Source organism: Vanacampus margaritifer, chromosome 18 (genome assembly GCF_051991255.1).
Source record: "Vanacampus margaritifer isolate UIUO_Vmar chromosome 18, RoL_Vmar_1.0, whole genome shotgun sequence".
Taxonomy (NCBI): Eukaryota; Metazoa; Chordata; class Actinopteri; order Syngnathiformes; family Syngnathidae; genus Vanacampus; species Vanacampus margaritifer.
In genome coordinates, this window is record NC_135449.1 from 1,239,106 (window position 1) to 1,263,830 (window position 24,725).

The 24,725-nt window shown below is 43.7% G+C and overlaps 1 protein-coding gene across 4 annotated transcripts in view; it reads right to left on the reverse strand.

Moving 5' to 3' along the window:
* The window catches only part of LOC144038697 (adenosine kinase-like), an 88,220-nt gene that overhangs the window by 16,179 nt on the left and 47,316 nt on the right, over positions 1-24,725 (reverse strand). For all 4 annotated transcript variants that reach the window (XM_077551379.1, XM_077551380.1, XM_077551381.1 and 1 more), the window contains exon 7: positions 1,580-1,750. In XM_077551379.1, the coding sequence (XP_077407505.1) occupies positions 1,580-1,750 (171 nt within the window). The remainder of the gene's footprint in view (positions 1-1,579; positions 1,751-24,725) is intronic.

The following is a 24,725-nucleotide window of genomic DNA, read 5'->3' on the forward strand; positions in this document are numbered from 1 at the left end:
TGACTGATCTTTCAAGGTCCATAGAAAATTATGTGTTTGGACTATGGAAACACACATACTACCAAATGAAAGATTGGACTCTCATCTTTCATCAGAAAAAAAAGTTTGTTTCTACCTTATTCCGTTTTTAAGTAATCAACAATAGAAAATGGTTAGTTTCACCTCTGTTTTGGAAAAAAAAAACGTCTTTTAACGTCTTTGGCACTCCTCCATAGGATTTTACTAAACGTTATTTAACGTTTTTGGCAGTCAAAGAGTTAAAAAAGGTATCGATATTGAAAAAAAATAAAAAAAGGAGCTCATACTAAAGAAAAAAAGCACAAGATTGTGCATAACACATAAACAACATCATATCGAGGCACTTACTAGCTAATGCACGCACACGTCGAGTTCCTCCACATATTGACTCGCTTCACAAGCATATGACGTTCAGCTGACCATTAGCGTGGATTTGAAACATAGAAGGGCCAAAACATGCCGTATGAAAATTTAAACGGCACTAAAAAAAAATAGCCACCAGAGGGTGCTAGAACTGCGCAAATGGAAATCAACCTGACTTTTAACAGATGTGCTGCTTTTAATACCGTGACATGACGATAATGATATTGTTGCAGTTTTAATATCGCGATATCACGTCATTGCCGTTATGGTTACATTCCTAATCATTAAAACACTTAGTAATAAGTAATACAAATGTGCTCAGTCCCGTTATATCGTCCCACTTGGCAGCCCGTATTTGTATTTGTTTTAGTGAGCTGCAAAAAACACGTTCATGTAAACATTTTTTTTTCGTAAGGTTTATTATTTTTATTGTCCTCTCAATGAAATGTGTAACCGGCATGAAGTTTAGCTAATGTTGCTGTGGCTGGTCGTCTTTTTACAAAAGAGCAACATCAAAGTAAACTTTTTTTTTTTTTTTTAAAGAAAAGTACAAAATCAATATTTTGTCTTGTAGTCCAGGTTCTAGCCGGCTGATCGGATTTGAACGAGTACAAAAAATGTATGTTTGGATGTAGACGGGCCCGAAGTCATTTCAAGGAGGCGGTCCCTTTTGTCTGTCAATCAACAAACTGCACAACGGGAGGTCGCGACCCGGACTGCATAAGCGAGCCGTCGTCTCAGCAGCCACACGGAGGGAGGCCAACGGGAGGCAAAACAGCGCAGGCAGACATTAGCCGTCCGCGGCGCTCCCGCCTGAGGCGTCCGGCGGCTGAATATCGCCTCTGTTTGCTCTCGTTTTGGCTTCCGGAGAACGAGCGTTCCCACGTTAATCCGTCCACAAACACGCAATTATCCGCAATCATTTAAGTCAATAATGACTGGAGGTGGAAGAGAAATTCTGGAGGCAAACGGTTACAGTAACCAGAGACGCAAAACACACACGCGGGAGGCGGGATCGTTCTTCGAAGCAATTGGGCGAAAGGCGGTGCGAGAAAATGCTGACCGAAGTGAGAAATCTGTGCGGAAGTCATCTGCACACACGCGAGACTACATTTGATTTTGTTTTTTGCCCCAAAAACTTTGGACTTGCTTAAAACGTGCCCATTCAAACTGATTTGTGACAGCAAGCACGACTTACCGTCTCGTTGCCAAACAGGATGTCCACGTACGGCATGATCTCCATCATGGCGGCGTTGAAAAACTGGCAGATGAAAGGCGCCGACAGGTTCACGCAGAAGAGTTTGTTGTTTTCCGAGGCGTGCTTGGCCACCTTCAGCATCGACTCCGGGGACACGGTCAGGAAAAAGCCCTGGAAACAAACCCCGCCCCATACAGAAATTTAAAATGAGCTTTTTTATTTTCTTTAATTTATTTTACACCAAGCTTGATTGACCCAAAATGTGTTGTTGCACATACAAATTTAGGTTTTATTTTCATAGGTTGTCACTTCCTGTTCATTTTGCCCAGTGCCAATTGGACTTTTGACTCATGTAGACAAAAATGCTCACCGAGTTCTAAATTGTCTAAATTGACTTTTGGCCAAACTTGACGTTCATCAAGCATTTTTTTTCTTGAACATCAACACGAATACTTTGATTCAGTTTTTGCTCCATTCGATTTTGCAGAGTGCTGAGTGACGACGTACGCCGATGCGTTAGCTTCTTGAGCTAGCTGCTAGCACAGAAAAATTTGCGCAACTTTTGGATTGTCCAAACTTCAAGTAACTTCACTACGGAAGAGGATTAGGGCCAGTGAAGATAAAAAAAAGAAAAAGAAAAAGGTTAGCAGGATTCTGACTTTATTCTCAGAATTCAGACTTTAAAGTGAGAATCCTGACAAACTTTCACTGGCCCTAATCCTCTTCCGTATTTCACAAACTAGATTTGAGGGTATTTATTTGAGCTAAATAACGGGTGGATGTTTACCAAACTATTGGTCAAATTCCAAATTGCCCATTTTTGGTGCATCCTAACTTGAAAGCATGGCCGCCTTCGGGGAAATGTGAGACGATCCAGAATGGCTCCGACCGGCCCCAAACACTTTAAAACTGCTAATTTGCGGGTTTGAAGGTGGAATTATTGAATGCAAAGAAGACTTTTTGGCGCAACAAAGGAAAGCGGTGTCGAAGGGGGCCGTCAATGCGGAACCGACCCTGCGGTCGGGAAACAACACGCGCGTATCCGATGATGGGCGAACAAAAGTCTGGTCCGGACTCCCCTTACTCGGAAAGAAGAGACGCAAGCTCGCTCATTGTGTGAATGAATACAAATCGGGTAAGAAAACACCTTTGAGTTTCAGGCGGAAACCCGACACGGGGCGCACAGAAGCGCCGCTCGCTCGCCTTTGATACAGATCGGCTTAACCTCGTTTTCCAGCAACAAGCTGCTCTGCAAAAGCGCGAGGGCACAGAATAACAAAAACAGAGTTTCAGATGATCCATTTAATCCGCCTACTTTCTCTGGGGCTCATTAAAGCCCGACGACATCAGCCGTAAAGCCAAGCCACTGAGCACTCAATTAAAGGCGGACAATTGGCGCTTGAGTGAAGACGGGTCACGTCGCAGGTAGCGTCCGCCGGCGAGCAGAAAGAAGACAAAAGGACGGGAAGTCGCACTGCGCTAATGGCCCGTCAGCGACCTTGACATATCCCTTTCGCCGCGTGCCAACGCCGCGTCAGCCACAGGTTGTTTCCTGACACCGGCGCTTCCAAATAAACCCGCCCCCGATCAAAGGAGGCTCGCTCCGACATCCTGAGGGGCTGCGAACTTTGAAAAGCTGGCTGGCTGCGCCGCGGCCATCCGTCGCTTCCGCTTTGCCAGAACCGTGACGCCACATTTCCCAGAAGTGGAAATATAGACAGTGCTGGCCGAAAGAGGATCCCAGTGATGGAGGGGGGGAACACTGCATTTGAAGGACCAATATTTGAAATCTTTTTGTTTTAGGAAAGTGAAACAGCAAAAGGCTGTTGTTAGCTTGCGCTCTTGCGAATAGAAGCTGCAATCATCAGAGCTTTGGCCTTGGTTGTCATGGTAACGACATCTCAACTCACCATTGGCCAAGCACAGCTTATGACTGTGTTTTGGGTTGGGTCATTGGGTCAATGGTGTTATGATGTTGACGTTATCATTTTTTTATGCAGTTGCTATGTTCCTTGTGATGAGTAATGATGAACACTATGTTCCTGTTCCATTATGTTTGATGATGATGTATTAGCCACTCTTAGGTTGTCTCGTCGTATGTAGTTACTATGCCCCTTATGCTGTTGATGTTATCAGTTGCTATGTCCCTTGTGATGATTGATAATGAACATTATTTTCCTGTCCCGATGTCCTATGTTCCGGTTTCATTATGTTTGATGATGTATTAGCCACTCTTAGGTTGTCTGGTCTTATGTAGTTACTATGCCCCTTATGATGTTGATGTTAGCATTTTTTATGCAGTTTCTATGTTCCTTGTGATAAGTAATGATGAACACTATGTTCCTGTTCCATTATGTTTGTTGATGATGTATTAGCCACTCTTAGGTTGTCTAGTCTTATGTAGTTACTATGCCCCTAATGCTGTTGATGTTATCAGTTGCTATGCAGTTGCTATGTCCCTTGTGATGATTGATAATGAACATTATTTTCCTGTCCCGATGTCCTATGTTCCGGTTTCATTATGTTTGATGATGTATTAGCCACTCTTTGGTTGTCTAGTCGTATGCAGTTACTATGCCCCTTATGATAATGTAATCAGGTGCCATGCAGTTGCTATGGCCCTTGCGATGATTGATGATTACTATGTTCCTTATGATGACATTAGCCACTCTTAGTTTGTCTCCAGTCGTATGCAGTTACTATGTCCCCTATGACGATAATGTTATCAGTTGCTATGCAGTGTTATGGTCCTGTATTAGTCGCTCGTTTGTCATATAAGACTTTATTCTGTCATATAAAATGACGCATTACCATACAGAGAGTTACTGAATGACACTTTAGTCAGCACATTGAGTTTCCTTAGCTGAGGTTTTTCTCTCTCTCTTTTATTTTTTATGGGCAACGAAGGATGGCTGAGGTTCAAAAACGAAGAAGGTAGTCACACTTTGCAGGCTGTGTTTTCACTCTATGATCTTTACAGGCTACGCGCCCCGAAAAAAAGTCAAAGTAAAACGGCATAACAGCAAATATTCCTTTCAGGGTGACACTTCTTAACTTTTATTTATAGTCAAAGAGAAAAGTGCAGAGTGGGAAGTGATGAGAATCCAAGATGTCTTGATTCCCAAGTGGCTGCCTTTCAAATCAAGGTAACACCGCAGCAATCCTGCTCCCAAAAGTCCCACAGTTGCGACTCCAGCGGTGTCGGGCCGAGCGCCAACTCAAATTCCAGTTTGCATCCGCAAAAGCGTCTGGGAAACGGAAGACGGTTAAGTCTTTAGCGGTGGTGCCGGCCGCGGGATCGAGTGGCGAGGATACTGGGGGTCTGTTTTCACAAGCGTCAGGGACAGGGACAGGGACAGGGACGGCTGATTTTTTTTATTATTATATATTATTGTTTGTATTCGTATTTCTTGCCCCGCCCGTTGCCTCAAGGATTCCAGCACGCTTGCCACCCAAATGAGGACAAGCACTATTTTAGAAAGAAAACAAGAAAGGATGGAAGAATTTCCTCACAGTGGGAGAAGTCACATTGTTGTGGCAACGTCCCGCCATCGTGCGTGCGTGCGTGCGTGCGTGCTTGATGGCTGCTTGGCTGTGATGGATGGTGAGGCGTCACCCGGCTTAAAATACAAGTGGATGCTTGAAGGGTGAAAAAAAAAAGCAAACATCTATTTTAGGAGAAACACTCCAGGGAAATAAGATTTTTTTTTTTGTTTTCCATCACTCGCCTTCACTTAAGTTCAATATTAATTCCACAGCCTGGTGAGAGCTAAAGCACATTTCGCACCACTTGGGTAAAAAGCCTCATTGCACTCGCTGTCTTCTTGCCAACGCTATGTTGTCCGAATATCGAATTTCCACAAATTGAGAAGGAAAAAAATGCAAGCCGAAAACGCCACTCACAAACAGAGGCTTTCTTATTACCCATTAAAAAAAAAAAAAAAACGGAACAGTAACTATCGCACATCCAAGAACTGCTGAGCACATGTGAACTGTGTTGCTAACCAAAACAGCAGCCCAGCAACAGTCTCTCAGAGGAGCTACTTGGTTTAATTGTTGTCAAGTGTTATAAATCGCATTGCAGAACAATATTATTATTATTATCATTTTGTAATTAAAAGACAAAAATAAAATGAAAATACATGAATATATTCCAAAAATGACTTTGTATGACGGACACAATATGGTTCTATACCATAAGACCACCAATTTATAGACCACTTTATTAGATCTACCTGCACAATGCATGCTTTGTTTAATTTTTTTCCCCAATATTTGATTGAATTAAAAATAATTAAAAAAAAAAAAAATCTTTTTTTTTTTTTTCTGTAGAGCTCAGTATTGTTCATTTGGTAATTTTACCGATTTGACATGTCATCATCATTGTGCTCCTTTTTTTTTATTTTATATATATATATATATTTTTGGGGTATTTTTATTTATTTTTTGTATGAGGGTGAAAATGTGTATGTGCGTGCGTGCGTAAAATAATTTAATTTAAAACTGGTTTACTATTATTCCAAAACTGACGACAAATAAAGGCCTCACTCACAACAGTTTGGTCACCAAAAGCAGCAGGCATTATTTTGCGGAAATATGATATAAGATACGATGAGAGAGCACTTCATTCTCTCACTGTAAAATAAACATCAACATCTTGATGGATCGCATCATTGACCTCCACTATTCATACTATCGATCTTTTGTGCCACTCCGAGAATCAATACCGTAAAAGAAGGCAATACGAGTTGAAGAGCATCACGACGACATTTTCACGGCGAACGATAACATCCCGCCTCTTCGTCTTGCTTTCCAGCTGCCGTCCAGGACTCGTGTTCCGCTCCAGCTTATCTGATCACTTGCAAATTCATCCACTGCTGCCAAAGGGGACTTTCGGGGGAAGCCAATTGTATCGGAAGACATACGGGCGGGCTGCGCTTTTGCACGTCTCCGGGGGGCAAACCCAATTGGGATTTAACAACCTGGGCGGACATCTTGAAATAACCGCTTCGTCTTTTCCTAAAAAGCTGCCGCAAGAGCCGTGAAGAGGCGGGACCTCGGGAATGAAGACTGAACGGACCCGGGCAAGGTGATCCTCATAAAAGGGGAGATTATTTTGTGAACCCTGGCCATTTGTGGGGGGGGTTACGGACCCCATCGGAGTTATTGCCCCACAGAGGCTGACGTCGCGGTAAAAAGGTTGCCGGTGGCTCAAACCGGATGCGCCGTCACTCCAGAATACTGCAGTGGCCCGGCCAGTCCAGCACAAGATGGGTTAAAAGGGACTCCCAGCATCCGCTCTCCGTCGTCCTTGTGTGCCACGTTGCACTTAATTAGCATTGCGCTGCCAGCGGCGCGCTCGCTCTCCTTCAGTGACTCTGAAGAGGAAAAGTCACGTGAACAAACACACACTTGAGAGAAAATATCCAAAACTCACAACTCAGGTACCACCAGAGGTGCTACGGTCCAATGTCAATATGTTTTGGTATCGCTAGCTTCCCCGCAGTACAGTATCAATACTCGGGGTGGGACGATATTGTTAGCCTTTATGGTACGATATCGATGTTGGGGACGGGGAGAAAAAGTATCACATCAACTCAAATGCATATTTTACAGAGCACTTTAAAACAACCACTGCTGTTGTCGTAATATGGAATCCAAGAGTAGCAGAGGCCCCAGGATTGAACCCTGTGGAACACCATAAGTTCCGTTATACATGTGAATTTATATTGCAACATCTTCGATCGACCGCTTCCTTTTGTTACTTGACATAGCATGAAAGGATTAAGTACCATTTAAGTGTAGTAACTCATTTGCTCCCAAAAAGTTCCATTTTAAATATCACCATGCTCCCAAAGACGTATTTATACGCTTTGATGCAGCCGCTGAACCGAAGAGAATGCTTGAAGCAATGGTAGTTATGACAAAAACGGCTGGAAGGTGGCAGCAGAGTATAAGAGATCAAGCAGGGCCATGTTGAAACAAGCTCTTTCCCCCACTGTTTTAAACAGATTTGTAAATCACGATGAAACTTGTGGAAACAGACAAAAATAGACTTTTTTTTCCTGATGAAAGAAATGCAAAATAAGTCAAGATCCAGTAAAAGAGCCAGGAGTGAAGCTGGTTGCTTCAGTGAAAATGTACAAAATTCCTAAAATGGTCTCGCAATGAATTGTTGGATGAGGCAGCACCAGATCCAGACTCAGAAAATGCCAACTCCTGAATCACTTGACACGACTGTTTGGAAATACATCTGCAGTTGAGTGAATAAACACCGCGGGTTTCTGGTTTCAGTGAATATTTCCAAAAGGCGCTACCGTGATGGATCTGAACGAGTCCGACGGGGGTCAATTAAGGTTGAGCGCTGCGACGGGGCGGCGGGAGACAGTGGTCCAGTGTTCGCCGCCGGCCCGGCCCAAAGCCGGCGCAGCGGCTCGGAAAATTACGGGTAATTGGCCGAGCCATCGAATCCAGTTAGGCTTCGCCCGAGAGCCTAAAATAACAAATCTGTGATTGCTCCGAGGCCCCAAAGAGTTAATTTGATACACATTTCTACACCCGCCTTGAAATGTACTCGCGCTGGGTGAGAGCCCCGCTCGCGCTCCCGCCCCCCCCCCCCCCCCCCCCCCCACCTTGCAAATTCTATCCATCTGCCAGATTAAGCTGAAGCAGCGGGAGAAGGCGAGGCGAGCGCGAGACTCGCACGGGATTGTGCGAAGGCTGTCAAACTCCACGCGGGATAAATAATACACTCGGACCGTTTGCGCTTGGATTGCAAACGATGTCGTGTTACACATAATTGGCGGCGAGGCCACGAGCTTCGGCGGGCCAACAAAGGAGGCTCTTTTCCTGACGGACGCCCGCCACCCTTGAAACGGGACACCCCGACCCCTAAACTCGCTAAGTAAGCTGTCCGTTAAAGAGTGGTGAAAAGGGGATGATGTCACAGGACGCACTTGTTAGGGCGCGAGCACGGCGAGCCCCGCTTCCCACACTCAAAAGTCAAACGTGACGTTCAGCGGCGGTCGTGTTTATTTGAAGGAAATTCTTCCCGGAAAGACACTTTCACGTAGCAACATGAGATTTAATAGCAATGCTCGTTATGGTTAGGCTAACCAAAAACTCTAATGAAGCCATGCGGCAAAAGGGACGGGAAGTCCCACGTTTTGCTTCAAAAGCGGCCATTTCCAAAGCGAGCGCTAATTATACGAATCAATATTGTTTTCTCAATATTTGTTCCAAAAACCAAAATAAGGAAAACGGAGAACGACGGCTGTTTTTTTGATTTCAGACGGACAACGGGCGATTTGGACATTTCGCCCAGTTTGGATATTTTCACTAAAACGACACAAGGAGTCGACCGTCGACAGGAATCCCTTAAAGGCCAACCTGTCATAGAGATTTTGTCCAAAGGCGACAAAATTGGACCACACGGGGTTGACGGTCCGATCCTGTTTTTTCAGTAATCAATGGTTACAGTCAGCAGGGGATGTGATTTGACCAAAGTGAAATTATCTGAAAATTTAGCTGGGGGGTCTGGGGGCCGCTGGCACCCAGCTAGGTCCAGGGCAGTGCCCTGGAGGGGGGACAAGGGGGGCGGAGCTCATGGGTTTTCCGTGTTTTTAAGTACTTCCAATGCACTCACATGACAAAGAAATAGACAAAACAACAGCATAAATTTTCAATGTATATTGAACTATCCCATATAAAATGGCAGTTTTAGTCAACTCAAAATCAGTCACATTCAAAAACATTGGACTGCCTTTGCTTTTAAAAACTATCACTGAGAATATCATCATATCTAACTAATGTGATTACTAAGTTAACACATAAATAATGTTGAAGAGTTCAAATTTCATGAACAAATAATTGTATCATGACCAAATGAAAAGTAACTCATATTAGAGCATACCACAAATGTCTTTGTTATAGCAGAAGATGTTATCTGTCGGAGTCATGTGCATACACAATGAAATACAAAAAATAAAAAATAAAAATAAAAAATCTGAATTTTTTTTTGGGGGGGGGGGGGGGTAAAAAAAAAGCGGAATTCCGCGAATTAGCGGAAAAATCCCATCCCTGAGTCAGTGTAAAATCAGATTGGAATAAAGCGCTTTGCCAAATCGTGAGCCAATACTTTTATCAATTCTTGTCAGCGCTTGACAATGTGAGCGCTCGCCTCGTTCTAAACAGTTTATGAGAGTAGACTTTGGCTGTATTTCCTAAAACGTATCGGCTCCAAAAATGATGAAATTCCGCCAAAGTCACGCTGAGGTTTTCGACCCCGCTGACACTAACAACATGTTTTACACTCACAACCAGCAGCAACTCCAGCTCTGGAGAGCGAGCGAGCGAGCGAGCGAGCGAGCGGGAGGGAAAAAAAAGAAAAATCGATTGCCCGCAGGCGCCAAGTGTGAACTTTCATACCCTAAGTCCAATTTCCTTGAAAGCGCCGGGGCCCTAAATCACATCAAGCCGAGGCGATGCGGGTGTGGAATTATGCAAAAGACACATTTGACTGCGCCGGAAGTCTCGGGCGGAGAAAAGTTGAAGCTTGTTTACTGAGCGCGCGCGGGTTGTTGCTTTTGGAATATTCCAGCACAAGAAGCGCCGCAGCCCAAACGCGGCTAATTGTCATCAACTTTTGAGTCGGGGATTTTCGCATTTACGGCGTTTACTTCCTCCCCTCCATAAAAGCGGTCAAATATTTGTGGCCAAGTGTTTGTTCCCTCTCGCTCAAAAGCAGGCCAACGAAAAGACCGTATGTGGAATTTTGGGCTCTTTGAGGCGTCAGGCTGCTGCGCCAAAGCCATGAAAGACGGAATATCGCACACTCACGCAAACGTCTTGAAAACAAATTGATGATTTTTATTTGTTAGTATTTATTAGGGCTGTAACTAACATTTGGAATAATCAACTATTTTGTTGATTATTTTGTCGATTCATTGGATAAAAAAAACAAAAAACGTTTTCCATCACTTTATTCCAAAACATGTCATGACGGTATTTTATTGTGTGAATTTGAAAGCAAAACAAAACGTGCAATGCTGAAGAAGAAAAAAAAAAAACGCCCACACTTTGAGCCTGGCCGCCACATGAAAAATGTCCTTAAGGAGAAAAATGACCCCCCAATAAAAGGCGGTGTGCGGAGCGCGGGGGGGAAGGGGGGGGCAAGGTTGCCTTCTAATTGCAGCAGAAGAGAGAAGCCGCGTCCGAGTAAACAACGTCTGATCGATGGCGGGGATTATATCGAGAACAGAGCCTTTGGTCTTCGGCCAAGGCGAGCGCAAACACTGAGAACGAGGGGGGGGGGGGGGGTCTGGGGGGGTGCACAGCCGGTTGAGTTAAAAGCATTATACATCACAAGGAAGTAGTGTGGGGGGGGGGCCGGACAGAGTGCACCGTGTCACCACGTATGTCGAGCCGTCCACTTGATCACCATCTTGCTTATTTCGATCTGATGGAACGATAAGAGAAGCAGGCGGCGCTTCAGGTCGGCCCACATTCCAAACGGCATTGTGGCGTGGCGTCAAGGCACTATTTTCACGCATTCTCCAGTTCAGTGCTTCCCAAGCATTTTAACGGCTAAAAAAAAAAAAAAAAAAAAAAAAATGAAGCTAAGTTGTTAAAGTACCAACATTAAAATACGGCACTGTCGTAGGTTTAAATGTAATTTAAAGTCGCTGTAACATGAAAATAAATATCTTGTAAATTTGACACAGAGAAAGTGTTAACAATCTTGCCAATTTGAACTTCAAAATCAGAAAAATTCCAAATTTGCTGACCACATGTCCACATGCTGCTTGTCCGATCGGACTTTTGACATTTTTGCTTTTTTACCTCATTCTTCCACCTTCTCTATGTGATATACACGCACTCACAGCCAACAATGAGGCGCTCTAAAGTGGCCACACTAGTGGACTTCTCCAAAGGTAAGATTGCTTTTTCGAGGTGTACTTATATAGTGCAAGCGGAGCGACTGCAAAGTGCGTCGCAAGGCAACGTTTAAGGCACCCCCCCAACCCGCCCCCCCTCCCGAAATAAAGTGTATTTGCATCTGTTACCGTTTTGCAGAAATTAGCATTAGAATATAGATCTCTTTAAAACAGTGGGGAAAGGAGCTTATTGCAATTTGGCCCTGGTTGATCTCTTATACTCTGCCGCCACCTGCTGACCGTTTTTCTAATTACTACAATTGCTTCAAGCGTTCAGTTCAGAGGCTGCATCAAAGTATGCTCTAGCATAAAACTAATATAAAAACTGTATAAATACGTCTTTGGGAGCATGGTCATATTTCACATAGAACATATTTATAAGTTTTTGGGAGCAAATGAGTTAAGGTAAGGAAAATCCGACATCAGAAAGAACGTTTTTACCATTCGGTTAAATGAAATCTGGCCTTACGTGGGGGCCGCGCGGTCCAGCGGGAAGTAAATCAGGGCTAAAACGACGCTAATGCACCGACAGAGTCTCCTTGAGCTGCTGCAATTGGATTAGAAAAGAGGTTAAGCAAACGCCACCATAAATCTGTCATGTTTTTAATGCGATGGGCCATTTTGTGTCCGGCGAGCGACCGTTGGAGGAGTGCTCCGCGCTCAATTGCCGCCGCATCCCTGGCGACTTTTGTTGACCGTCCAAGAGCAGTTCGGGATTCCATCACGACATCACGATTTCCTCATTGTGTCCTCATGAAACTGCTCAACAAACATGGACGCAGTTGACACAAACCGCTTACAAAAAGCACACCCGAAACAAAATCTGAATAAATATTAGACTAGACTAGCATTTAAAGACTTTTAATCCCCCCATCGACGTTCCTACCATCAGACACCGCAAGAAGCCGAAAACGATATGAACCCGAAATGGAAGCACAAAAATTGAGCGGAATGCGGAAACCAAAAAAAAAATATCGCCTCCGTTTGATTGCATTTGGCCGAACGCCAACAGTTTTAATGAGGTTTGCGTGGAAAGATATTTTTGTGTACGCGCCCAAATACTCGCAATTGTGTTGGATTGCGGCACACGGAGTGCTGAGGATGCGCTGACCTAATTCCAACGACCGCCGTCACCTCCAGGGAGGACGCTTAGATTTCGGCGGGGGGGGAGATTTTAACTCTTGATTATCGGATTAGTTTTCGTGTCCATGTGAAAGCTTACTCGGCACAAACTTCTCATTTGAAAAGCGAGGCACCGATGCAGAAAGCGGTAAATGCTGTGGATGTTTGCTGCAGGCTTTGAATGGGGAGACAGTGGCGCCCCCTGGTGGACAAGTATAAAAATGTCAACAGAAATGTTAACAGGATGGCATTATTTTTTTTTAAAGCATTTTCAATGGGTTGCAATGGGACTTTATTTAGGCTAACTCAGTTAGCATACACTGCGTTTCTTCAATTTGAAAAAGAAAATACATCATTATCCAAGATTAACTCTTTGACTGCCAAAAACGTTAAATAACGTTTAGTAAAATCCTATGGAGGAGTGCCAAAGACGTTAAAAGACGTTTGTTTCAAAACAGAGGTGAAACTAACCATTTTCTATTGTTGATTACTGAAAAACGGAATAAGGTAGAAACAAACTTTTTTTTCTGATGAAAGATGAGAGTCCAATCTTTCATTTGGTAGTATGTGTGTTTCCATAGTCCAAACACATAATTTTCTGTGGACCTTGAAAGATCAGTCAAAATGCTTAAATCGGCTGGCACCCACGGCATCCCTTTTCTGAAAACGTCTGGCAGTCAAAGAGTTAATGATGGCACAAAGTAGTTCGGTAAGCTAAGAGAAAGTAGAAAAAACAAACACGTCTTATTATTTGTGTGTCACTTTGCCCTTTTAGGCCAACGAAAAAAACAAATGGGTGAAAAATGTGCATTTATTCACACATCTAAACATGAAACCAAGACTTAATTGACTCTCGTTTACATTCCATCATCGACAGTTGAGTCAAATAAGCGTCGCAATTGTCTGGTCAGCTGCACTCGGCTCCAAAATGAAAAAAACGCCCGCTGACATGACACGGATATGATACGAAAACCACCATCAGAGGCAAAGACTTTTATAAATAAATAAATAAACCAAAACGGCAGATGCATTTTTCATGAGCCGCCAGCGAGCTCCCCCGGCCACGCTTACAGACGCCGCCTTTCGCTTTCAGAGGGCAAAAAAAAAAAAAAAGGGCCACCAATCGCATGTTCACGCTCCACTTACAACTTCCACCCTGGGAGCTTTGGCGTCGTCGGCTTTGCCACCAAGCGCTTCGATTCGCCGTGGCACGGCTTGGAACGGGAAGACTTGATCGAGCTTCCGTGTCAAAGGTCAAAAGGGAGTTTAGTTCTCCACTAATATATATATATATCTCCTCACTTTTAATTTGTACATTTCAAGCCTGGTTCACTGATTGTCATTTCAAGCCTTGGTGGAGGTTTTTTTTTTTTGGCTTTCCTACTACCAACCACCTGCCGCGTTGTTTACTTTCCACGAAGCCTCCTCACAGGGAGGAAAAGCGCACTCGGGTTAGGTTGTCACATGTCGCTGTGACACTTGCTACACATATTGCGTTTGAAGATGCAAAAATGTGTGGGCCACATGCGAGCAACCACCCGGCGAGAGGCTGAGCCGCCGCCGCCGCCGCCGCCGCCGCCCGCCGTTCCTCACGCCGCCTTCTTGAAATGGCTGCCAGTGATACTGCTGCTCAGTGCACACTTTTGTTTTTTTTTTTCCACGGGGATTCGGAATTATTGGAGGAGTTGAGTTCAAAACAGAAACAAGCTGTACTGTCGATATGGAAAGATATGTTTATTATATGAGAGATTTTTTTCCTGTGATCACGATCGGAACTCAAATATCTCGTTTCTTAACTTTTCAACAGAAATGCTAGCGAGATGTAGTAATTATTGAAAAAAAAATGTTTTTCAATTTTTTTTATTTGAAATTGTAGCGCTATAAATATATTTACCCCCCCCCCCCCTCTTTTTAAATTGTATTGTTAGTTTGAGTACCCCCCCCCCCCCAACTGACACGTGTGTGTCGGGGAGGAAAAGTGTTTCTTGATTCCAGGCATGCCAAAGAAAGTTCCTTTGAGGATTACATTGGCTAAGCTCTTATCACTCCAGGAAATTCACTGAAAAGTGCTCAGAGTAGAAAATCAAAGGAAAGTGTTTATTCTTTTCAACTTTCTCGCCGCTCGTGGAGGAAAAAAAAACGTATTTCTTCTTAGCCACTCGACTTTTTCGCTTTGCTGGAATTTTTCACGTGGAAAATGTAAAGGCAGGTGATTTGGACAGAAAGGGAGGAAGGGAGAGGAGTGTGGGCGGGGGGGGGGGGGTGGGGGTGTTACGGGGGGGGGGGGGGGTTGGCTGTTCAACATCCAGGGGGAATGTTTGTTATTCGAATGGGACAGCGCCATGGCGACGGCTCTCACAGGCTCCCCAGGCTTTTGTCCGGAGTACAAAGTGATTAGCACATCGTTGAGCGGAAAAAAAAATGCTCGCTGTGAGTGAGCTAATACGGGTGGGACAAAAATATTGTCAGCTACCGCGTCGACACGTCAGCGTCACGTGCTGTCCGATACAGGTGGGACAAATGTGTACAAATATCTGCCAACATTTTCTCTTATGATGCTGCAATTAAAAAAAAAATAGCGTCAAACATCAGTTGCGGAAAATATTGATACGGTGCTGTTCAAGAGTCTGACCATTTGAAATAAATCACACTTAACTCATTCACTTTCATACTATTTTCACTGAAGCAACTCCCTTCGCTCCTGTTTGACTGGGTTTGGACTGATTTTCCAAGGATATTGTCTTCTATTGCTATAAAAACATACTATAATATATATATATATGCTATAAAAAACAACCTACCAAAAGAAAGGATTAGAGTCTTTTCTTTCATCAGGAAAAAAATATATTTTTGTATCTGTTTTCGTTTTGCAGCAATTAGCATTAGAATATAGCTAAGTTTCATCATTATTCACAAATCTGTTTAAAACAGTGAGGAAAAGAGCGTTTTTGCAACATGGCCCTTTTTTGATCTCTTATACTCTGCTGCCACCTGCTGGCCGTTTTTGTAATAACTACCGTTGCTTTAAGCCTTCTCTTCAGTTCAGAGGCTGCATCACAGCCTTCTGTATGCAATGGCATAAAAACATATAAATACGTCTTTGGGAGCATGGTCATATGAGTTCAGCACAAAAGTCTACACACCCCATAAGCAACTGTAAACATTCGTCACTGTAAACGCCGACGGTCAGCATCCGAGTGCGTCCCAATTATCGGCGTTCCCGCACGGTAATTGGCCGGCGAGTTTGACGGTGAAGCGAGCGTGTCATCCGGCCTGCGGGGAGACGACGGCCATTAGCCGCGGGGACACCCCATGATTGAGTAACACGGCCGAGGAAAAACAAGCCAGCGCGATCAATAGGCTTTGATCGGGCGGAATGCAAATAGCGACGGCGCTCGCTGGCACGGCGGGACGGTGCCACATGACTTATTCTGCCGCCATTCAATGCCATTAGCCTTTTTTGACGGCGTGAAATCCGCTGCGCTAATCCTTTTATGCTGCTTTCAGCGGCGTAGTCTCGCATAGCTGATATTAAAAGCGCGCCGTGTCAAGAGCGAGATGACTTGGCCTGATAGCGTCTACTGCGAGGCCGAACACGATCCGCTCGGCAGATCCGCTTCTTATGATACTCATAACGTCAATTTCAATTTCGAGACAAGTCATTTCACACATTCTTAAATTCATTTCATAAAAATTGTACTGTATTAAATAAATAAAAAAATTGTAGTGTTGACCACTTCACATATCTTTTTGTATTATTAATTGTTCAAAAAATGTTTATAACAAAAACAGGGGGAACAGGTGACATTTTTATGATATTTATCTTATTTTTGCAATATTTTGATTTTGTTCTAAAAAAATTATTTTACTATTTTAACTTCATATTGGACAATTTAATGACTATAATTTCTATAAGAAAAGGCGAAAAGATACATTAAAATAGGATTTCCATGAAAACAATTGGAGATATTATTGTAAGGAATTAATGCCAAGCACTGTGACACAGTTTAAAACTGACACTTGGAACATGAACTTGAAGCCAAATTCTATGCAGCAACGGCGGCCATGTTTGGATGCAAATCTCCGTCCACTGTCCTCAACTCAATCCCAAAATGTACTCGTCCCGTAACAAATCCGTCTTGGCAAACGCCGTCACGTCAGCCGCGTGAGTGACGGGCGGACGGGACATCAACCCGACTCTTCCTCCTCCTCCTCTCGAGGTGAGTAATCGGCATGTTGCGATGGATGCCTGCCAGCGTCCAAACAAGCCTCGCAGTCTGCTGCTCATGATAAACAAAACCCATTCGAGGGACGGTGATGGGAGAGCATCAATTTGCTCTTGTTACTATAGGGGAGGGAAAAACTAATGTTTGGAATTACAGGAGAGGAGGAAGTCAATTCAGGCGACTTCAAAGTAAAATGGTCGACTTCCTGGGGTCCTTCACATATACACAAGTCTTACAGAGCAGCCTACAAGAAGTGACCTGTGAGAGCGTGCGCAGTAAATTACCGCGGGAAGATTTTTATGCAGCCCGGTTAGGTTTTGGGAGGGGAACGGGAGGTCAGCTAAACGGGAAAGCAAGCAGGCTGTATCGAGCAGACTTATCAGTCAAGGTCACTTCGATATTGCTTTACGTACACGGCGTGAAAAGCCCATTGTTGTCTACAATTCAGTACAAACGTATGTTATTATGTGTTAAATTGTTCTTTTCCATAACAGGACAGTAAAGAAAGCCCACAATGGCGACTGCCATGTCTTCTGTGGTTCACGAGGTCGCACGTATTATGAGGTCACAAATATACGACACTAGGAGAGGGGAGGGGTTGAGGAGTTGGGCACAACCGCAACAGATGGCCCAACGTGGCACGTCTATTATTATCGACGGATTTCTTTATTATCTGCATGACGTCAAATTGGTCAATAATTGCCGATAATTATCATCATTATTATTATTTTGAGATTTTTTTTGTGGGTCAACTCACACTAGCCATGCCCACCAAATTTTATGTTGCAAATTCCAACTGGCTTCCGCTACTGATTTTTTCCAAATCCTTACAATAAATTCACATTGGAAGGACCCCCTTGGAAATAATAGAAATGACCACTTCAAACCAAAATGGCCGACTTCTCGTGCATTTTCAGGCATGGCTTCTTGAGACTTTTTTTGTGGATCTGCTCATGACGGACGTGCTCACCAAAGTTCATGTTGCTAAGTATAGCCGGCGTCAGGGGCTGAATTTTTCAAACAATTGCAGATGGCGTTATCGTACGAGAGCATTTTTGGCGTGTTTTTGAGATGCTCCTTGATCGACGCTAACAACATTGCAGTGTGTTGGCGTAAATGTAGCATGTGGCTGCGAGGTCTTTCATCAACTAAAATAGCGATGCTAAGCTAACGAGGCATAATGAATCCGTGCAAAAGCCTTTTTTTTTCCCTCTCCCCTTGCTGGCAGGGCTTCATGCCCTTCTTGTGTGCATGAGTCAGCTTACATCTTCTGACAATCAAGCGGCCGCGGGCTTTGTCAAAAGAGGCCTGTTGTTATTGTTTTGATTGCCCGCCGCCGCCCCTCCCCCTCCGCGATTGCGCCACAGCATCTGCAACAAAAGGCACGCACATGCCGAGCATCAAAAAGGACCGCAGGTCTGCTTTTTATTCACGGCGGCCGACAATCCCGTTTGGCGCGATGCGCGGCCGCCATGTTCGAGCGGGCGGCCGCTAATCGGAATGTCCCGGGGACGGGCAGATGCTCTGGCAAACAATGCGACGCCCCCCCCCCCCCCTGCCTCCGTTCCCCTCAAGGCTTTGGGGCACCAGCGGAACCGATGGCACAAGAGGAAAGAGTTGTTGCAGATTTCCGCCAGTACGGGGCGCCGTGGGAAAGTTTGGCCACGCTCTGATCTCGTTGAGCGGAGTAAAGAATTTTCCATCTAGTGGCGAGTTGTCAAACTTGCGGCCATTTTTGTGGTATCCGTGGTTCAAATTTGGTAACAACCGGGCAACATAATTCAAAATTGGATGCTTCAAACCAAAATGGCAGCCTTCGTTTTTCTTTTCCGGCGGTGGGTCTTCACACTTTTGTTGCAAGTGTATAAATTATACACAATTCATAAATTCACTGCTCCCTGTTCATCGATGAACTCATTTTAATGTTTTTATTTTATTTTATTTTTTATGCTAGAGCATACAGAATGCTTTGATGCAGCCTCTGACCTGAAGAGGTCGCTTAAAGCAATGGTGGTTATTACAAAAACGGCCAGCAGGTGGCAGCAGAGTATAAGAGATCAGCCAGGGGCCATGTAACATGCAACAAGCTCTTTTCCCCAATCTCAAAAAACAGATTTGTGAATAATGAGTAAATTTTTGCTATTTTCTAATGCTAAATAAGAAGAGACTCTTTCTTGTGGTAGGATCCAAGATTTGATAGCAATAGAAGACAACATTCTGTAGGCCTTGCAAAATCAGTCCAAAAGTGAAAATGGCTGCGAGTGAACGATTTAAACATCCAATGGCAAGACCTCAGCCTATTTTTGCTCTCTGCTCACCATGCATACCACCACCCCCGCACGTTCTGCTCTAACAGTTTTATTTCACTTTTATCACGTTTCAAGTTTGTGGAATATGGTAAAGCCTCAAAATGGCTTCTAACGAATAATAACGACAACGAAACAAAGCTTTTACGAGCGCCTTCGCACGGCGCGCTCGATCGGGCGCTAATAAAAAAGTGCCAGCGAGCCGAGCCATGAAAAATAGATCACAGGCAACTTGTTAGTATTGTGTTGCAGGGATGAAGGAGAAGTAGGTTAAGATGTTATTTCATGTGCGTCTGAACATTTTGACACTTTCCAGACAGTCCAAATGTTCCATGACAAGAACCTGCGAAGCCTCCCGAGCTGCAAAGAACAAACATTTCGGCAAAACAATCCGTCACGTCTGCCTTTCGCTGAGGATCAACTTTAGCAATAACTAGAGCTGCCACGATTGCTTTTTTTTCTTACACTTGATTATTGCATCGATGAATCAAATCATTGTACAACATTTGAATTGGCGTTTAAGTGTATTACAGTAGAAAGCGATTATATTTATTTATTACACTTACTGAACAAGCAATAATCAGACAACATTCCTTTTCCAAATGAAAAGCAGATGTCTTATTTTGATTTGACTCCAAATAAAGAATGAGTTTGCTTTCACGAAGGACAACACAAATCGAGAAAAGTGACTGAGTTGGACGAGTTGGACAATTTCAAGCGAAACGAGACTGAGCGCAATCATTTCGGCAGAAATTGCGTGGGAACGCTGGAAGCTGAATGCTAATCGCTCAATGCTAACGAAGGAAATTGAAACATCAATGATGTGAAAATTCTACGTTTTTAATTGAAGGTAAATGACAAATGAATACAAAGAAAACTTGAACTGCAATCTGTCGTAGGTGGGATTGAATCATTTCAGAGAAATGATTCAATCCATTTCCTGATATGAGACTCAGTTGGTATCGAACCATCCAATGTACTCAAATGTGGTCGAGTCGAGTCCTCTTAAGCGACATTCCTTGAACAACATTTCAGCTCCTTTTTACTGGCCGCAGGTTTCAGAGCCAGATGTCCCAATACTTCTGCCCCTTAAAGGTTTGGCTAAATTTGTAAAGCGAGCGTGTGTGTGACTCGAGTGTGTTCTCATCCCATCGGAAAAAAAACGAGAGAGAGAGAAAAAAAACAAAAAAAAAAACACCCGAGGCGCTATATTTAGTCACATGGCGGCATGTGAGATGTGAACAGTCTCCATGACAACAGAGCAAAAAATGTCATCCTCCTCCACTCAAAGATGCATTCAAAGACGTCAAGGGAAAAAGGTTAAGAGGTTTAAACGCGGGGTCAAACTCGACTGCCGCTGACAACGGAAAGTTGCGCACTGCTGTGTAACGAGGAGCTGCGCAAAGTCCACACGGCGGCTTGTGAACATTTCGACGCGTTCGCTTCGCCTCAAAAGCCACCAAAGTCAACGGCAAGTATTAGCGCTTGAGAATTCACTGGCAGCCATTTTCACTGAAGAAACCCCCTTCGCTCCCGGCTGGTTGACTGGATTTGGACAGACTTTTGCAAGGCCCACAGAATATTCTGTTCTATTGCTATAAAAAACATGAAACCTACCAAAAGATAGATTAGGGTCTCTTCTTTTTGCAGAAAAAAAAAAAGTATATTTATGTTTGTTTCTGTTTTTGCAACAATTAGCATCAGAATATACTGTAGCTAATTTTCATCATTATTCACAAATCTGTTTAGAACAGAAAACTATACAAGTAAATATGGGATAACTTATGTACATTTATTCTAACAATTAAGTTGGTCAGCAATTCTCTTTTTAAACTTAAGTTGGTTCAACAATTCCCTTTTTAGAGTGTGGGACCTTTGTTGATTTTTCCCTCCCAAAATGTAAAAAAAAAAAAATGCTCTTGCACTAACAATATTTGTGACTTCACATCACAACATCCACATTTTTGTGCCATTTCCCCCCGAAACGTTGATCTAATTGCAAACTGTGCGACATTCGAGGCGTTGGAGTCGCGTCATCCGTCATCGATTCCATCGAGGCGTAATAAAAAGATTGGGCCGGCACCCGGCGCTCCAACTCGCCATCTTTTTTTGCCCAGGAGACGCGCTATCCTCAAAACTCCGCCGAGCGAATCTTAAGCAGACACTCAGCTCCGCTAAAGCGGGTTCGCCACACTCGCTCCCTGGTGAGAGTATCAACACACGGCCATCAGGCATCGTTCGCCGCCGCAAAGTGCCTATTTATTTCCCCTCGCCTCGCCATTACTCGGCAAATAATTACTCAAGTCGATTCAATTAAAGCTCGCTCCGATGGCGGGCGGGTGTAGCGTGGGGGGGCGGGGGGGCGATTCTACGAGGCAGTAAGAGTTGTTGGGCAAAGAAAAGAAAAAGAGCGGATCGGAGCAGATGCGCACGCGCTCATCTGGGATGAAAAAAAAGACACTCGAGTTCAAGCTAAAGTGTTTTTACAATGTAAGACAATCAGAACGGCAACAGCCTGGAGGGCCGCCAGAGCCCAAAACAAAAAAAAAAAAAAAAATCCGCCCCCTTTACCCAAGAGACAATTACCCAAGATGCAGTGGATTAAAGCATTTTCCTTTGGAATCAAATGATGGCGCTGGCAATAACAACAACAAGAAGAACCGACTTGTAAGTTCTTCCACTCAGCATCGATCAACAATATCGCAAAACCAAATGCAGATGCGACTCGCGCCCGGCGACACATTTTGCCGCAGTCAACAACAGAGACACTCGTTTGCATTTCCCGTTGACTTCTGTCATGCTGCGTTTCGGCGTTTTTTTTTTGCTTTTGGCTCGGTGACGGTGGATCGTTTTGATCTTTTTTTGTGGTGATGGACACGCGCATGATATTTTCATTTACTTCAATCAATAATGATGATTCCATTTTTTTTTAAGTAAAAAAATAATACTTCTGTAGTGAAGTTGCAGTTAGGTACGCCTGGGCGATATTCCAGAATAAAAATCAATTTTTTTTTTAATAGAGCCATTTCTTGACTCGAAGTTGGGTCAAATCGACCCATATAGTGGATGGTGTCCATTTTGATCCTTAGTTGGGTTACTTTTCCCCCAACTGTTTTTAGAGTGTAAGAAGATGTGTTTTTGGAATGACAGTAATGTCAACAATGTTAGCAGACGCACGCGCGAGTTGAAAAAAGGACTATTATGGCAGTAAATCAAGTCAGACAATGTAGAGAGTCGAAATGAAAAGTGGGCAGAAAATAAACGCTCAACTACACTCTAAAAACAGTTGGGTCAAAAGTAACCCAATAATTGATCAATTGACCGATCCCCTTTATGGGTCAATTTGACCCAATTTTTGGACCCAAGTAAAGGATCTGACCAATATTTACACGTTGTTTTACACTAAAAAAAAACATTTCTTAGTAGTAGTACGTAGTGGATCGGTCCATTTTTGACCCATAGTTGGGTTCATTTGGACCCAACTGTTTTTAAAGCGCAGAAGTTTAAGCAAAATCGACTTAAGTAGAATAGCAAATGATTTGTTCTCATTTACTTTCGAGCTTGCAAGAGCTTGCAGGCGCTCCCTCATGCCTGCGGGGACTGCACATCCCACTGGTGGAGGGGCCACACCCCCGCAGACCCCCCACGTCCCCCCCCCCCCACACACACACACACGCACAATACTCCCGACAGCTCATTACCACTCAATTAGGCAGGTGTAGCCCAGGCGCGCTTCCCACATGCGTGTTCAAAATTGCCGTTGAAAGACAGACACTCGAAGGCGTCTTATTAGACTTGATTGAAATTCCATAATTGGCCACACATGCCGACTTGTCGGGGCGCCGCCGTCGCAGATTCGGCAATTAGGGAACGATTATTGACGCAATTGGCGGCGATTGACAGAATTGTCAGCCTGATAAAAGGGATGTTGTAGTCCCTGCAAAGCGCCAGTGGGGGGCGCCGAACAGGTAGGCTTTGGCCAGCGTAAGAGCAAATGCAGCGATATCACAAAAGCGTATCGGAAAGATGATGCCGTTCACATTCGATATCATGACTGTACACAAAAATATCGCTATGCTATCATTTTGGGTTGGAACAAAATATCCATCCTGAGATGTAGCAGACTTTTTTGCACACAAACACGAGGGGGACGTTGACCCGCGGGGAAGTGGATTTGAAAGAAGATGAAATCAAGTACAAATGTTTTCAATAAGCCTCACCACAAGTGGAACTTGGCATGTAAATGCGGGCGGCCATTCAGTTTGCTGGGTGAGCGGCATCGTAACTGCTCGCCTGCAAACAAAGCGGGGACACTGCCAGTTTTGGCCCCGCCTTCTCAAACAACCCTCCCACTTTTTTTTCTTTTCCATGGCTGCATTTTAGTCTTGTGTTCTCTTGTTTTTACAGTTTTTCAGAATATCATTTTCTGTTTTTTTTTTAAATATTTTTTTCTTAATATTGTTTTTCAGAATATTTTTGTCAGTTTTTTTTTTAAATATATACATTTATTATGGCAAAAAAAAGTTATATATAAAAAAATATATATATTCCCAAAAAACTGCAATACGAAATTCTTCCATTGTTTCCATTTTCAGATGATCAATTTATACACAGAATCGTATTGCATTTCACTTGGAGAAAAACTTTTAAATTTGCTTTTTGGGGGATGGCGGTGGGTGCTTCTTTGTTGGTTTGAATATATTATTTTTTTTAAGTTTTTCAAATTCATCTTTTCATCAGTTTTTCAGAATATTTTTTGTCTGTTTTTCAGATTTTTTTCCCCTTTTTTAAGAATTTTTTTTTTCTATTTTGGGGGATATTTCTCTTTTTCAGATATTGTTCCTATTTTTTCCAATATTTTTCTATTTTGTGGAATTATCTGTTTTTCTTAAAAATATATATTTTTTCCCTTTTTTTCAATATTTGTTTCTTTTCTTTTTTTAAATATATTTTGTCCCTTTATTGAATACTGTTTTTCAGAATATTATTGTTTTTTTTTGTTTTTTGAATATGTACATTTATTATGGCAGAAAAAAATGATTCCCCAACATTTCTAGAAAATCCCAATGTACTGGCGAGCTATTTTTGGAACGAGCCTGTCGGCGACTCATGCGGTCCTCGAGGGCTACCTGGTGCCTACAGGTTGGTGACTTTTGTCTCCCCTCTCCATTTCTCTTCACCCGTTCCTCCCCCTTTTCCTTCCCTGGCTGCATTTCGCCTCGTGATCCCTCCCGAGCAACGTGTAAGGACACGGGGGTGTCGTGGGGGGGGGGGGGGGGTGTTGGGGAGTGGCGCAGTGTGGCAGTGTGGCGAGGAAGAAGGGAGAGGCGGGAGGAAAAAGCAACGGCGGAGACAAATAGTGTCCGGGAAGCTCAAGGTCAGCGTGAGGACGCGCGGCCGCGCTTGCTAACCCTCGACCCTGGTTGCACTTAGCGGGTTAGTTAGCAGGATGGAGGACGACCTCCCACGTTGATTTTGTTTTTTCCTGATTGCGTGGTTGGCCAGGAGGAGCAATAATGTGTGCGCGTGTGAATGAATCGGGTTGGAATGTCCTTTC